At 47.3% G+C, this 17,133-nt stretch overlaps 1 protein-coding gene across 6 annotated transcripts in view; it reads left to right on the top strand.

Moving 5' to 3' along the window:
* Positions 1-17,133, top strand: part of EPHB2 (EPH receptor B2) — a 143,970-nt gene that overhangs the window by 111,245 nt on the left and 15,592 nt on the right. For 2 of the 6 annotated variants that reach the window (XM_067472831.1, XM_067472835.1), the window contains exons 7-9: positions 9,954-10,116; positions 11,489-11,597; positions 14,143-14,207. In XM_067472831.1, coding sequence (XP_067328932.1) covers positions 9,954-10,116; positions 11,489-11,597; positions 14,143-14,207 — 337 coding nt within the window. Of the gene's footprint in view, positions 1-9,953; positions 10,117-11,488; positions 11,598-14,100; positions 14,208-17,133 lie in introns of all 6 variants that reach the window. The other 4 variants (XM_067472830.1, XM_067472834.1, XM_067472829.1 and 1 more) reach the window with 2 other exon arrangements.

Genomic DNA, 17,133 nt, shown 5'->3' with positions numbered 1-17,133 from the left:
TTGGTTGTGGCACACAGAACTCCCACGACAAACAGAAAATATATATCAATGATTGGTTGTTTGCTTACCATTGAAAATTACTTAGGGCCGCCTCTGGGGAAATAGACCTTGACATATGGGGGTTGTAGTTACTGGGATGTATAGTTCACCTACAATCAAAGAGCATTCTGAACTCCACCAATGATGGAATTAAACCAAATATTATTTATTTGTTTATTTATTTATTTATTTACTTTGCTTATATACCGCTGTTCTCAGCCAGAAGGCGACTCACAGCGGTTTACACCCAATAAAAACAGCAATAATTCAATGCACATATAACAATTAACCACTTAGCACATTATCCACTTAAAAAACAACAAGCAATTACACTAAACAATTATTACAATAACCAGCCCAATCGTCTCATCATCAAAGCGTAGTCCAAGTTCATTGTCCATTGTTCCATTCCTATGTTTAATTACCAATATTGCACTAGATTACTCGAACGCCCGAACAAACATCCAGGTCTTCAACTTTTTTCGGAATGCCATGAGAGATGGTGCCAGCCTAATGTCCATAGGAAGGGCGTTCCACAGCCGAGGAGCCACCACCAAGAAGGCCCTATCTCTCGTCCCCGCCAACCGTGCTTGAGAAGCCGGCAGGATCGAGAGCAGGGCCTCCCCGGAAGATTTCAGAGTCCTGGTGGGTTCATAGGCCGAGATGCGGTTAGATAGGTATCTTGGTCCAGAACCGTTTAGGGCTTTATAGGCCAGCGCCAACACCTTGAATTGAGCCCGGTAGCAGATCGGCAGCCAATGGAGCTGGCGCAACAGGGGGGTCGTATGCTCCCTGCGCTCCGCTCCTGTTAGAATCATGGCTGCCGCACGTTGGACTAATTGAAGCTTCCGGGCCATCTTCAAGGGCAACCCCACGTAGAGAGCATTGCAGTAGTCTAGGCAGGATGTGACCAGAGCATGGACTACCGTGGCCAAGTCAGACTTCCCAATATGTCACACAGAACTCCCACGACAAACAGAAAATATATATCAATGATTGGTTGGGGGGGGGGGGCAAAATACTGTTTGCTTACCGTTGAAAATTACCTAGGGCCGCCTCTGGTAATAGATGTAGTTTCACACAGAAGGGCTAAACAGCAAAGTAACAAGCTGTGAGAATGTGACCCTGAGTTCTTGCTCTGTGAAAGATTAGGGAGTGCCAGAGATAAATAAACTTTCTTCCAGCTGCAGTTTGTATTGGTTCCTATCTCTTTCGGTTTGTGTTCTTCATGTCTGTCCGCTGATGGTGTCTGTTGTCTATTTTTGAGCTGCTAAAGTAAAGCTGAACACCTGCTTTTACCGGAGACTCCAGAGTCCATTATTCTGAGCTTCTGCGATACTCTGCTACACGCCAACAGATATTTCGTCAAAATTTTATTATTTTATTATTATTATTAAACTTTATTTGTACCCCACTAGCATCTCCCGAAGGATTCGATGCGGCTTACACAGGCCGAGGCCTCAACAACACAACATAACAATACAATCTAAGCAAATCAAACAATTAAAAACAGAATAAAGCAAAGTAAACAACAGGCACAATACACGAAACGGGGTTACACTCCCCCTGAAGCCACAGGTCCGCAGTTTGGGAGTCGTCTTGGATTCGTCGCTCACACTTGAGGCTCAGGTGTCGGCGGTATCCGGGAGGGCCTTTGCACAACTGAGACTTGTGCGCCAGCTACGACCGTACCTCGTGAAGGCGGATCTGGCCGGGGTGGTCCACGCCTTGGTCACCTCTAGAATGGATTACTGCAATGCGCTCTACGTGGGGCTGCCCTTGAAGACGGCTCGGAAACTACAATTGGTCCAGCGGGCAGCAGCCAGGATGCTAACTGGAGCTCATTATCAAGAGAGGTCAACCCTCTTGTTCAAGGAGCTCCACTGGCTGCCATTTATTTTCCGAGCCCAATTCAAGGTGCAGGTGCTCACCTACAAAGCCCTGAACAGTTTGGGACCACCCTACCTGCGTGACTGCATCTCTGTCTACGAACCCACGCGTTCACTTCGGTCATCTGGGGAGGCCCTGCTCGTGATCCCACCTACGTCGCAAGCGCGCTTGGTGGGAACGCGGGACAGGGCCTTCTCTGTGGCGGCCCCCCGACTTTGGAATGCCCTTCCAAAAGAGCTTCGTCAGGCCCCTACTCTGGCAGTTTTCAGAAGGAACCTAAAAACTTGGCTGTTCCGATGTGCATTCGCAGATTAGGAATCCCCATCCCAAGTTCTAGATGCACTTTAGCACAACCAATGTTGCTGCACACCGCACTTTTAATCCTACTTTCCTCCTGCCATCTCAGCACTTTTAACTCTGTACCCCATTGCGCTGGCCGAACCAGTTTTAATAGTGTCTTGATGTATTGTCATTGCGGTTATTTTGCTTAATTGTTTTGATTTGCTTTGTTTATTGTTGTGTTATGTTTTCTATTGTATTGTGTTTTGAGGCTTCAGCCCGTGTAAGCCGCATCGAGTCCTTCGGGAGATGCTAGCGGGGTACAAATAAAGTTAATAATAATAATAATAATAATAATAATAATAATAATAAACACAATAAAACTGGGCCGGACCAGAGCAATGGGTACAAGATTCAAAGTGCTGATGTGACAGGAGGTGTATATAGGGCTTCCAGGGCAAGTGCGATGTGCGGTGTGCAGCAATCATTGGTTCTGATAAAGTGCTTATGGGACTTGGTAGTGGAGATTTCCTAATCTGGGAAGGCGCATCGGAAAAGCCAGGTCTTCAAGTTCTTTCTGAAGACAGCCAATGTAGGGGCCTGTCTAAGATCTTTGGGGAGGGCGTTCCAGAGTCAGGGGGCCACCATGGAAAAGGCCCTGTCCTGAGTCCCCACCAAGCGCGCTTGCGACGCCGGTGGGATCATGAGCAGGGCCTCTCCAGATGACCAAAGTGAATGCGTGGGTTCATAGATGGAAATACGGTCACGCAGTTAGGCTGGTCCCAAACCGTTCAGGGCTTTGTAGGTAAGCACCTGCACCTTAAATTGGGCTCGGAAGATAAACGACAGCCAGTGGAGCTCCTTAAACAGGAGGGTTGACCTCTCTCTGTTAGCATCCTGGCTGCTGATCGTTGGACCAGTTGGAGCTTCCGAGCCGTCTTCAAGGGCAGCCCCACGTAGAGCGCACTGCAGTAGTCCAATGTGGAGGTGACCAAGGCATGGACCACTCTGGCCAGATCCGCCTTCGCGAGGTACGGTCACAGTTGGCGCACGAGTCTCAGTTGTGCGAAAGCCCTCCCAGACACCGCCGACGCCTGAGCCTCAAGCGTGAGCGATGAATCCAGGAGGACACCCAAGCTACGGACCTGTGGCTTCAGGGGGAGTGTAACCCCGTCCAGCACAGGTTGCCACCCTATACCCCGGTCAGGTTTGCGATCGACCAGGAGGACCTCTGTCTTGTCGGGATTGATCCTCAGCTAGTTCTCCGTCATCCAGGTAGACACAGCGGCCAGGCACTCGTCCAGCACCCGAGAGGCCTCCTTGGAATTAGGTGGAAATGAGTAGTAGAGTTGCGTGTCATCTGCGTAGAGGTGGCACCCAACTCCAAAACTCCGGATGACCTCTCCCAACGGTTTCATGTAGATGTTAAGAAGCATGGGAGACAGAATAGAGCCTTGCGGGACCCCACAGGTCAAAATGTTCCGAGATTTTTTTATTTTTTTTTTTGCAACCCATAGAAAGTGTTCTTAGAGCAAATAGGTTCAGGTACCGAAATGACTGTGGAAGGGAGGAAAGTGAAGATGGATGTGAGAAAGGGAGGCATGGCAGAAAAAGCTCGTTCCCTTTCTGCGGCGAAACCAAGCTGTCCTATCCCGGCCAAGCCCCCATAGGACGGGGCCAAGGGCTAATCCTCGGCTCCCTCCAAATGACCTATTTTTTGGGTTGCCTACAGCCATTCATTGTTTCTGCTGGTAAATAGGTCCTGACCTATATTACAGCATGAACTGGCACTCGGGCTCTGTCCTGCTTTGCCTCCTCTTCGCCGCAGATCAGAAACACAGAGAGCGAAGGCTTCCAAGAAGTTCTCTGCTCGCTCATGAAAATGTTCAATTCCTGGTTTGACATGTGATTTCCTTGTGGAATTGTGTGGCCCTTGCTTTGGAAGTAGTTGCTCATTTTTTTATGGCTGCCTCAACCTCTGTTGAATAAGTTGAGAGATAGGTATTGAAAAAACGAGAGCAAAATATGCCGCAGGATTTTAATTTGTACTAGCCGTCCCCTGCCAAACGTTGCTGTGGCTCAGTCTGTGTTTTGTGTGTGTATGTGTATATATGTGGTTTTATATGTATTATATTAAAATTATATATTTATTATTACATTAATTATTATATATTATATTATATTATATTATATTATATTACTAGCCATCACCTGCCAATCGTTGTTATGGCCCAGTCTGTATTTTGTGTGTGTGTGTGTATATATATGTGTGTGTGTGTGGTTTTATATATATTATATTAAAATTATATATTTATTATTATATTATATTATATTATTATATATTATATTATATTATGTTATATTATTATATTATATTATATTATATTATATTATATTATATTATTATATTATCTTACTAGCCATCCCCTGCCATGCATTGCTGTGGCCCAGTCTGTGTTTTGTGTGTGTGTATGTATATATGTGTATATATGTGGTTTTATTTGTATTATATTAAAATTATATATATATTATATTATATCATAATCTAATACTAGCCATCCCCTGCCACACACTGCGGTGGCTCAGTCTGTGTATTTGTGTGTGTATATTTGTCTATTAGGCTTGGGCGGTTTCGTTCGTTAATTTCGTAATTCGTTATTAATTCGTATTTAAATTAGCTTACGATCCAATATTGAGCCATGCAGGAATCGTGTGAGGAGTAAATTAGATTCGAAACAATTTTTTCAATTTATTTCGTAATTATTTCATAATTATTTTGTAATTATTTTCGCATGTCTGGTGCAAGTTTTATAGCTGTTGTTTGTTTTATCGCACCAACAGTCAACAACAGAGGGAGAGGGAAGCTTCAGAAGTTCTCCCTGTCCCATTTGGAGGTGTTTTTTTAGCATATTGCGCAATCGCGTCCGCCATTAACGAATCGATTCGTAATTTTACGAAATTTCGTAAATTTCGAAATTTTTTAAAGGTAAATTTCGGAATTATTTTAAAAAAGGAAACGCAAGGGCTCCCTAAAAACAAAACGAGTTTAGAACCAAATTTTTCTGTTGTTACCCAATCCTAATATTTATTATATTATATTATATTATATTATATTATATTATATTATATTATATTATATTATATTACTAGCCATCCCCTGCCATGAGTTGTTGTGGCCCAGTCTGCGTTTTGTGTGTGTGTGTGTGTGTGTGGTTTTATATGTATTATATTAAAATTATATATTTATTATTATATTATATCATATTATATTATTAGCCATCCCCTGCCACGTGTTGTTGTGGCCCAGTCTGTGTTTTGTGTGTGTGTGGTTTTATATGTAGTATATTAAAATTATATATTTACTATATTATATTATATTATATTATATTATATTGGATTCTATTGTATTATATCACTTGCCATCCCCTGCCACGCATTGCTGTGGCTCAGTCTCTGTTGTGTGTGTGTGTGTGTGTGTGTGTGTGTATGTGTATGTGTGTGTGGTTTTATATGTATTATATTAAAATTATATATTTATTATTATATTTATTATTATATTTAATATTATATTATATTATATTATATTATATTACTAGCCAACCCCTGCCATGAGTTGCTGCGGCCCAGTCTGTGTTTTGTGTGTGTGTGTGTATATATATGTGTGTGTGTGTGTGTGGTTTTATATGTATTATATTAAAATTTTATGATATTTATTATTATATTATATTATATTATATTATATTATATTATATTACTAGCCATCACCTGCCAATCGTTGTTATGGCCCAGTCTGTGTTTTGTGTGTGTGTGTGTGTGTGTATGTATATATGTGTGTGTGTGTGTGTGGTTTTATATGTATTATATTAAAATTATATATTATATTATATTATATTATATTATATTATATTATATTACTAGCCATTCCCTGCCAAACATTGCTGTGGCCCAGTCTGTGTTTTGAGTGTGTGTGTATGTGTATATATGTGGTTTTATATGTATTATAATAAAATTATATATAATATTATTATATTATTATATTATTATATTATATTATATTATATTATATTATATTATATTATATTATATTATATTATATTATATTATATTACTAGCCATCCCCTGCCATGCGTTGCTGTGGCCCAGTCTGTGTTTTGTGTGTGTGCGTATGCGTATATGTGTATATATGTGATTTTAATTGTGTTATAATAAAATTATATATTATATTATATTATATTATATTATATTATATTATATTATATTATATTATATTATATTATATTATATTATATTATATTATATTATATTATATTATATTACTAGCCGTCCCCTGACATGCGTTGCTGTGGCCCAGTCTGTGTTTTCATGTGTGTGTGTATATATATATGTGGTTTTATATGTTTATTTATTTGTTTATTTACATCTTTTATATTCTGCCTTCTCACCCCGCAGGGGACTCAGTATACACATATATGGCAAACATTCAATGCCAATTTTTGACATACCAACATATACAGACATACACAGAGGCTATTTAACTTTTTTCTGGCCGCCAGGGGAGCTGTCGCTTTCCTTGTCCATCTGCGATGCTGATGAAGTGCTTCCGCATTCCCCGCATCCTTCCCCGCTGGAATGCCTTGCTGGAGTCTTCTTTATGGCCTCATAAATCAGTTAATTTAGCCTCCCCACACTTTAAGGTGGTACCTAATTTTCCTACTTGACAGATGCAACTGTATTTCGAGTTGCAAAGGTCAACAACAGGCTACACAATTTGGTTGGAAGCTCACTCCAACCCGGGCTGGCTTCGAACTCATGACCTTTTGGTCAGAGTGATCTTAATGCAACTGACACTCAGCCAGCTGTGCCACAATCCCGGTGCACTATTGCTGTTGTTTTTGTTGTTGTTGTTTGTTGTTGTTGTTGTTGTTGTTGTTACACAAAGTGCTCAACAATGCTGGTCCTTTTGGCTAGGTGCAAATCCTGCAAAGGTGCCAAGCTCAGGGCTGAAAACTGATATGTGCTTCCGACAAGCTGGCCCATCCCTAACCTAGAAGATATTATTATTATTATTATTATTATTATTATTATTATTATTATTTGAAACACAACAAGATGAGTCCATAGCAGACACTCTGCTGGCTGTTGAATTGAATCACACGTCGGACACTTCCTAAGTGTCTAGGGCTGTGTGATGCATTAGCAAATAATGCGTGCCGATCCCAGTAAGGTGGCCTTCTGCAGCTGGCAGGTGGTAATTTTGTCAGTGCCGATTGTGCTTAAGTGCAGGCCAAGGTCTTGAGGCACTACACCCAGGGTGTCGATCACCACTGGGACCCCCTTGACTGGCTTGATCTTTAAATCCTCATATCGTATCAGCTTTTCCGGTTGCTTCTCTTCAATCCTGCTGTCGCCTGGGATTTGCAACATCGATGATCCATACTTTGTTTTTCTCCAGCAGTGTTGTGCTCCAAAACTCAGTCTGGATTTGGAAGTCTTAAAGGAGTTTGAGGCGTTCATTTTCTGCAACTTTTTCAGGCTTGTGATCCCACCAGTTCTTTGTCACAGGCAGATGGTGTTTGTGGCACAGGTTCCAATGAATCATCTGAGCAACGGTGTTGTGCCTCTGCTTGTAGTCTGTCCACGATCTTCTCTCAGCAGCAGAGGATGTGATCTATTGTTTTGCCTGATTCCTTGCAGAGTCTACACTTGGGATCTGTTGTTGACTTTTCAATCAGGGGCGGCTCGTCCATTATGCGAAGTAAGCAGTCGCAGAACACTCTTTTTTTGCCAGGGGTGCAGAGGCGTCTCTGTAAATGCCCCTCGACCGCCACTTGAGGAGCGCCCCCTCAGCTCACAACAGCCTTAGCAGTCCGGGGGGAGCCTCGGTTTTCTTGCCTCGCTGCCGGGCGATCCTCTTCCCAAAGGAGCCGGGCCCTTGAGCCTCGCCTCGCCCCTCTCGTTCCTGCTCCACCCGGCCACCGGGTGCGCGAGCAGAGCCGGCGCTCAATCGTTCTCTGCGTTTGATCCCTTCCCCATGACCGGCTCCCTTTCCCGATCCCCCGGCACTCCACCCGCCTCCTCTCCTCTCCCCAATCCGCGGGTGGGCCAAGTGGCGGAGCCGCCGCACCTGGCCCGCTTCGGGTCTGGAGGCGTGTCTGAAGACCCCAGCATGCGCACCAAAAGTCGCCTCTTCTCCCGACTTTCTCTTCAGCCATTGGGACCAAGAGAGAGAGAGAGAGAGAGAGAGCGCCCCTCCGGCTGGAGGTATCTCCCACTTCTGCTCCCTCCTTTGTTTTTGCGCCTACCTTCAGGAAAGGTGGACATCTCCGCCTCTCTCTCTCTCTCTCTTGGTCCCAATGGCTGAGGAGAAAGTCAGGAGAAGAGGTGACTTTTGGTGCACACGCCAGGATCTTCAGGCACGCCTCCGGACCCAAAGCGGGCCAGGCAAGGGAGCAAGTGCGGCAAGTGTAGTTACTGGGATGTGGCGGCAAAAAAAGCCAATGGGATTTTGGCCTGCATCAAGAGGAGCCTAGTGTCTAGATCTAAGGAAGTAATGCTACCCCTCTATTCTGCTTTGGTTAGACCACACCTGGAATATTGTGTCCAATTCTGGGCACCACAATTCAAGAGAGATATTGACAAGCTGGAATGTGTCCAGAGGAGGGCGACTAAAATGATCAAGGGTCTGGAGAACAATCCCTATGAGGAGCGGCTTAAGGAGCTGGGCATGTTTAGCCTGAAGAAGAGAAGGCTGAGAGGAGATATGATAGCCATGTATAAATATGTGAGAGGAAGCCACAGGGAGGAGGAGGGAGCAACCTTGTTTTCTGCTTCCCTGGAGACTAGGACGCAATGGAACAATGGCTTCAAACTACAAGAGAGGAGATTCCATCTGAACATGAGGAAGAACTTCCTGACTGTGAGAGCCGTTCAGCAGTGGAACTCTCTGCCCCGGAGTGTGGTGGAGGCTCCTTCTTTGGAAGCTTTTAAGCAGAGGCTGGATGGCCATTTGTCAGGGGTGATTTGAATGCAATATTCCTGCTTCTTGGCAGAATGGGGTTGGACTGCATGAGGGCCCAGGAGGTCTCTTCCAACTCTTTGATTCTATGATTCTATGATTCTACTGGGATGTATAGTTCACCCACAATCAAAGAGCATTCTGAACTCCACCAATGATGGAATTGAACCAAATATGACACACAGAACTCCCACAACGAACAGATATATATATATATATATATATATATATATATATATATATATATATATATATAAATGATTGGTTGTTTGCTTACCATTGAAAATTACTGGGGAAATAGACCTTGACATATGCGAGTTGTGGTGGAATTCAGAATGCTCTTTGATTGTAGATGAACTATACATCCCAGTTTCACCTACAATCAAAGAGCATTCTGAACTCCACCAATGATGGAATTGAACCAAATATGGCACACAGAACTCCCACGACGAACAGAAAATATATATCAATGATTAGTTGGGGGGAGGCACCAAAATACTGTTTGCTTACCATTGAAAATTACTTAGGGCCACCTCTGTTTTCAATTTTGGCTTTGATGGCATTTGTTCTAATTGCCTGTTCTTGGGCTGCCAGAATAATGTTGTTGTTGTTGTTGTTATATGCCATTTCTTTCTCTCCATAAGGAGACTCAAAGCAGCCAACAAAGGGTTTCTTGCACTCTGGGAATGCGTTGTTCCGTGGCTCAATTTTCCATCTCTTTACCTGGCAGGATCTGAGCGAATTCAACGCCACCGCGGTCAAAAGTCCCACCAACACTGTGACTGTGCAGAACCTCAAAGCCGGCACCATTTACGTCTTCCAAGTGCGGGCGCGAACCGTGGCAGGCTACGGGCGCTTCAGCGGCAAAATGTACTTCCAGACCATGACTGAAGGTGAGAGCAAGAGGGACCGATTGGAGGGGGTTTAAGCACAAGGGAAGGATCTAAATTGGCTGTCCTCCTTTCGTCACAACCATGGACAGCGAGTGGAGAGGGGAGGTCTGGTCTCCGAGAGGTCCCCTCTATCTCTCTTGTGGGGTTCCTCAGGGGGGCATTCTCTCCCCTCTGGTGTTTAACATCTATGTGCGACCACTTGCTCAGCTGGTTTGAGGTTTTGGGCTGGAGTGTTACCAGTACGCTGTACGCTGTACGCTTGACTGTTACCAGTACGCCGATGACACTTAGCTGGTGCTGAAGATGGAAGGCCGACCGGACTCTGTCCCCGATTGTTTCCATCAATGCCTCGAGACCATTACTGGATGGCTGCATGCCAGCAGGTTGAGGGTGAATCCAGCCAAGACGGAGATCCTATGGCTGGGTCGACCGGGCAGTGGGGACATCCATCTGCCTACTCTGGATGGCGAGGTGCTACGCCTGTCATCGTTGGTCAAGAGTCTGGGAGTCCTTTTGGACCCTCTGCTGACAATGGAGGCCCAGGTCTCTGCCGTGAGCAGAACCGCCTTCTTTCTTTCACCTGCGGCAGGCTAGACGGCTGGCCCCCTCCCTGTCCAGGGACGACCTAGATACGGTGATCCAGGCCACGGTCATCTCAAGGCTGGACTACTCTAACGCCCTCTACATTGGCCTTCCTCTGTTGGTGATTCGGAAGCTCAAGTTGGTACAAAACGCAGCTGCTCGGCTTCTTGCGGGAATTCCGATGAGATGCCACATCACACCAATCTTACTACATCTGCATTGGTTACCAATTGAGCACCGGATCACTTTCAAAGGGATGGGACTCACGTTTAAGGCCTTGCATGGTCTGGGGCCGATGTACCTGAGGGACCGCCTCACCCCCTCCCAACCCCAGAGATCCCTCCATTCTGAGGACCAAGATCTATTGGAAGTCCCCAGTGTCAAGACCTTGCGCCTAACAGCAACCAGACGCAGAGCCTTCACAGCAGTGGCACCATCACTCTGGAATACTCTGCCACCTGAAGTCCCTAAGGTCCAGCTCTCACATCCGTAGGTTACTACAGGGAATACCATGGCTTTGACTAGGCAGAGTAATATATAATACTGATATTGTGCTATGCTAATAATATAATATATTATATGTATATATATCTTGTAAGCCGCTCTGAGTCCCCTTTGGGGTGAGAAGGGCATCATATATATCGTAAATAATAAATAAATAAATAAATAAATAAATAAATGAGCTTGGAGGACAGAACAGGGGACTCAGACATACTTGATGCTGTTTGTTGGCCCTCCCTCAACGTGGCCAAGATGTTACTCACCCTTCCTCCTTTTCGTGTCCTTACAGCCGAGTACCAAACCAGCATCCAGGAGAAGCTTCCCCTCATCATCGGCTCCTCGGCGGCAGGGCTGGTCTTCCTTATTGCCCTTGTGGTCATCGTCCTTGTATGCAACAGGTAAGGAGGCTACAGAGGAGGAAAGAGTAGAAGGAGATGGGTTGTGGGGCGTTCCTGAGGACCAAGAGGAACATTGAAGCTGAAGGCCCCAGACTACGAGGTCAACTGGTTACCGGAAAGCATGTGAGAAGTAACGAGAGAAACAAACCAATTCTCCACTCGCTAGTCAGACAACACTATATAACAAGTTCAGGAACTGGGTTGCTGTGAAATTTTTGGGCTGTGTGGCCATGTTTTTTCAGGTCTCTCTGTGTGGCCCAATACAACTTACTTAGGCGATCCTTTGTTGTCTAAGTTTGTCCTCCAAGCGTGGTGTCCTGGCGGTGGGTATGTAGGTGACTGTGAAACTCCGTATTATCCGCTGCCACCACCTTTGCAACCCTCCCTGCCCTCCCTCACTTGCTTCCTTGCCTTTTCCTCCATCACTCGCTCACTCATCGGGCTGAGTCCTGGTTCTGCCTCTGCGATCCGTCGTGGTGAGTGAGCGAACGAGGGAAGGCGGCAGTGGTGGCAGAAGCAGAGCCTTCCACTGCCACCTTTGCCACCCTTCTCACTCACTCACCCATCCCACCTCGCTCTCTACGCACGGGGTTAAGTCCTGGTTTCACCACCGGGAACCAGATCGGTGAGTGAGCAAGTGAGGGAGGCTGGGTGAGTGAGCGAGTGAGGGTGGCAAGGGCAGCAGTGGTGGCAGAAGCAGGAGACTGGAAGAGGCAGCCTTCCACTGCTGCCGTTGCCACCCTCACTCGCTCACCCACCCCACCTTACTTGCTACGCACCAGGCAAAGTCCTGGTTTTGCCACCGGGAACCAAACCGGTGAGTGAGCAAGTAAGGGGGGCCGGGTGAGTGAATGAGCGAGGGCGGCAAGGGCAGCAGCGGTGGCAGAAGTAGGAGCCTGGAAGAGGCAGCCTTCCACTGCCGCCGTTGCCACCCTTCTCACTTGCTCACCCACCCCACCTCACTCGCTACACACCAGGCAAAGTCCTGTTTCGCCACCGGGAACCAGATCGTTGAATGAGAAAGTGAGGGAGGTCGAGTGACTGAGCGAGTGAGGGTGGCAAGGGCAGCAGCGGTGGCAGAAGCAGGAGACTGGAAGAGGCAGCCTTCCACTGCTGCCTTTGCCACCCTTCTCACTCACTCACCCACCCCACCTTACTCGCTACGCACCAGGCAAAGTCCTGGTTTTGCCACCAGGAACCAGACCGGTGAGTGAGCAAGTGAGGGAGGCCAGGTGAGTGAGCGAGCGAGGGCAGCAAGGGCAGCAGCGGTAGCAGAAGCAGGAGACCAGAAGAGGCAGCCTTCCACTGCTGCTGTTGCCACCCTTCTCACTCACTCACCCACCCCACCTTACTCACTACGCACCAGGCAAAGTCCTGGTTTTGCCACCAGGAACCAGACCGGTGAGGGAGGCCAGGTGAGCGAGTGCGGCAAGGGCAGCAACGGTAGGAGTAGTAGGAGCCTGGAAGAGGCAGCCTTTCACTGCTGCCGTTGCCACCCTTCTTACTCGCTCATCCACCCCACCTCGCTCGCTACGCACCGGGCCAAGTCCTGGTTTTGCCACCAGGAACCAGACCGGTGAGTGAGCAAGTGAGGGAGGTTGGGTGAGTGAGCGAGCGAGCGTGGGTGGCAAGGGCAGCAGCAGAAGCAGGAGCCTGGCCATCTCTTCCAGGCTCCTCCTTCTCGCTCACTCACCCACTCACTCACCCACCTTCCCTCGCTCAATTGCTACTCACCAGACCAGGTCCCGGTGGCAGAATCAGGACTCCCGGTGCGTAGCGAGTGAGCGAGGGAGGACGGGTGGGAGAACGAGGGAGCGAGGGCTGCAAAGGCAGAAACAGTGGCCCTCCCTCCCTTGCTCACCCACCCGTCCCCGCTTCCTCGCTCACTACTCACCGGGCCACATCCCAGTAGCAGAACCAGAACTTGGCCCGGTGAGTAGCAAGGAAGGAAAACCGCAAAACAGCGAGTCTGCAAAAAATGAACCGTGAAGTAGAGAGAGAAAACTGTATTTTAACGATTTGTAGAATTTTAATGGTGTATTTTATATTGTATTTAACAATCTGATTTTCATATATTTATTTATTTGCCTTATATGTGAGCACCAATTTTTTCTAATCACAGCTAAAGCTGTTTCCGAATGGCTTAGGTAAACAATGAGATAGGCTGACCAATCCAGAGTTTCGAACTTGCAACCCTTTGGTTGATAGATCTAATAACTGCTGATGATTAAACCTCCGGTAGCATTCTCTCCTAACATTTCGCCTGCATCTGTGGCTGGCATCTTCAGAGGTCTATGTTAGGAGAGAATGCCTCTGGAACATGGCCATACAGCCAGAAAACTCACAACAACAACCCAGCATGTGCGCATGCTCGAAGAAGGGAGAAGGACTTGGTGGAGTGAGTGGGAAAGGGGTCTATAATATAAAGAAGGGGGGAGTGGGGAGGTGTGTGGGTGTTTCTGGGCTGATTGCTGAAGCCCAGCCTTGCCCCCTGCTTTGCTAGTCCACCTGCCTCCCGCTCAGCACGATGCTCTCCTTCCAGAAGACGAGGATTTGAGCGCGCCGACTCCGAATACACCGACAAGCTCCAGCACTACACCAGCGGCCACAGTACGTATTCTACGGAAGGTGCCCCTCCTCCCTGTTAGTTTACAATCTCGCAGTTTCCCTGGCCTCCCTGGCGACAAGCGGCAATGCGGTAGGGCGAGGTGGGCGTGGGTAAGCCCAGCATTTCCTGAAGGCCACGCCCCCAGTGGCCGTCAAGAAGAGCTGGGCATAGCCACGCCCACCTCATTGCCCTGCCATCCATCGCCGTTCGTAGTCACCCAGGGAAGGGAAACTGCAAGATTTTAAAACTAATCTCGCAGTTTCCCTTCCCTGGGCGACTGCAAATGGCGATGGATGGCAGAGGGAGGAGGTGGGCGTGGCTAAGAACAGCTGTTCCTGAAGGCCACACCCCCAGTGGCCTTCAGGAACAGCTGTTCTTTCCCATGCCCACCTCCTTCCTCTTTGCACGCCCCGCAAGGCAAATAGGGACGAGGTGGGACGTGGGTAAGAACTGGGGGCGTGGCCTTCAGGAAATTGCGAGATTGTAAAACTTGCACCAGACATCCGAAAATAATTCTGAAAAATTGGTAAATTGTTTCAATTTGTAATTACTCCTCACACTATTCCAGCATGGCTCGAAATTGTTTCAAAAGTCAATTTAATATGAATTAATTCCGATTTTAGAAGCTTCCAAACAAAATTGACCAAGCCTACTATACGGTTCCAGCCCGACATACCTGTCCAAACGTATCTCCTCCTATGTCCCACCACCTATCTGCAGTAAGGCAGATCCAGGAGCCTGACCTCCCCTACCTGCCTCCTCCGGGCTCCAGCTTCTCATCCCGGTGGCAAAGGGAGAGTGGTTGACAAGCAGGGTAGGGAGCAGGGCCACAGTGGAGGCAGGAAAGTGAGGGTTTAATAGGCTTTTCCTTGATCCCTCAGTATTATCCAACATATTTGGTCATCCGACATTCTGTTGGCCCATTTACGTTGGATAACCAAGACTCTACTGTACACTGAAAAACTACAGCAAAATGTGCTATAATAATAATAATACTAGTAATGCACACGGACTCGGGTCGGTCCTCAAAAGAACCAAGTCAATTATAATAATACTAGCTTTACCCGTCACGCGTTGCTGTGGCCAACCTTCTCTCCCTCTTTCTCTCCTTCTTTCATTCCTTCCTTCATTTCCTTTTCTTCTTTCCTTCCTTCCTTCTCGACCTGTTTACTTCCTTCCTTAGCTTTTTGCTCCCATCCTTCCTTCTCTTTTTTTCCTTCCCTCCATCTTTCTCTCCTTCTTTCTCTTCTTCCTTTGCTCCGTCTTTCCTCCCTTGCCTTTTTTCCCTTCTCTCCTCCTTCCTTCTCTTCCTCTTTCCTTCCTCCTCCCTTTTTATTTTCCTTCCTCTTTCTCTCCTTTCTTTCCTCTCTATCTCTTTCCTTCCTTCCTTCGCTCTTGACTTCCAAACTTCCTTTTCTTTCTTTCTTTTCTTCCCTTCCTTTCTCTTCTTCCTTTGCTTTTTTTCTTCTCTTCCCCTTCCCAAATTCCCCTTCCTTCCTTCCTTTTGACACATTCCCTTCCCCTTCCATTTCTTCTTTCCTTCCTTCCTTCTCTACCTCTTTACTTCCTTCCTTAGCTTTTTGCTCCCATCCTTCCTTCTCTTTATTTCTTTCCTTCCCTCCCTCTTTCTCTCCTTCTTTCTCTTCTTCCTTTGCTCCGTCTTTCCTCCCTTGCCTTTTTTCTTTCCTTCTCTCCTCCTTCATTCTCTTCCTCTTTCCTTCCTCCTCCCTTTTAATTTTCCTTCCTCTTTCTCTCCTTTCTTTCCTCTCTATCTCTTTCCATACTTCCTTCGCTCTTGACTTCCAGACTTCCTTTTCTTTCTTTCTTTTCTTCCTTTCCTTTCTCTTCTTCCTTTGCTTTTTTTCCTCTCTTCCCATTCCCAAATTCCCCTTTCTTCCTTCCTTCCTTTTGACACATTCCCTTCCCCTTCCCTTTCTCCTTTTTTCCTATCTTTCTTTCCTTTCCTCCTTCCTTCCTTTCTCCCTTCTTTCCCATCCTCCTTCTCTCTCTTTATTCTTTCTTTCCTACCTTTCTTCTTTCATATACCTTCTCAACTTCTCCTTCCTTCCTTCCTTCCTTCCTTTTGACACATTCCCTTCCCCTTTCTTCTTTTTTTCTATCTTTCTTTCCTTTCCTCCTTCCTTCCTTTCTCCCTTCTTCCCCATCCTCCTTCTCTCTCTGTATTCTTTCTTTCCTACCGTTCTTCTTTCATATACCTTCTCAACTTCTCCTTCCTTCCTTCATGGATTTGGACAGGGCAGGAAGGGGCGGGGTTTGGAGGGGGCGTGGCTTCCTTGGAGGGGGCGTGGGTGGGGGAAGAAGAAGGAGAGGGAGGAGGGATGGATTTGGACAGGGCGGGAAGGGGCGGGGCGGGGTTTGGATGGGGCGTGGCTTCCTTGGAGGGGGCGGGGGTGGGGGAAGAAGGAGGAGGGGGAGAAGGGATGGATTTGGACAGGGCGGGAAGGGGCGGGGCAGGGTTTGGAGGGGGCTTGGCTTCCTTGGAGGGGGCGTGGGTGGGGAAAGAAGAAGGAGAGGGAGGAGGGATGGATTTGGACAGGGTGGGAAGGGGCAGGGCGGGGTTTGGAGGGGGCGTGGCTTCCTTGGAGGGGGCGTGGGTGGGGGAAGAAGAAGGAGGGGGAGGAGGGATGGATTTGGACAGAGCGGGAAGGAGCGGGGCGGGGTTTAGAGGGGGCGTGGCTTCCTTGGAGGGGGCGTGGGTGGGGGAAGAAGAAGGAGGGGGAGGAGGGATGGATTTGGACAGGGCGGGAAGGGGCAGGGTTTGGAGGGGGTGTGTCTTCCTTGGAGGGGGTGTGGGCGGGGGAAGAAGAAGGAGGGGGAGGAGGGATGGATTTGGACAGGGTGGGAAGGGGCAGGGTGGGGTTTGGAGGGGGCGTGGCTTCCTTGGAGGGGGCGAGGGCAGGGGAAGAA

The sequence above is a fragment of the Anolis sagrei genome, chromosome 13 (assembly GCF_037176765.1).
Source record: "Anolis sagrei isolate rAnoSag1 chromosome 13, rAnoSag1.mat, whole genome shotgun sequence".
NCBI lineage: Eukaryota > Metazoa > Chordata > Lepidosauria > Squamata > Dactyloidae > Anolis > Anolis sagrei.
The sequence above is the reverse complement of the archived record's forward strand: the minus strand, read 5'-3'. Positions and strand labels throughout refer to the sequence as shown.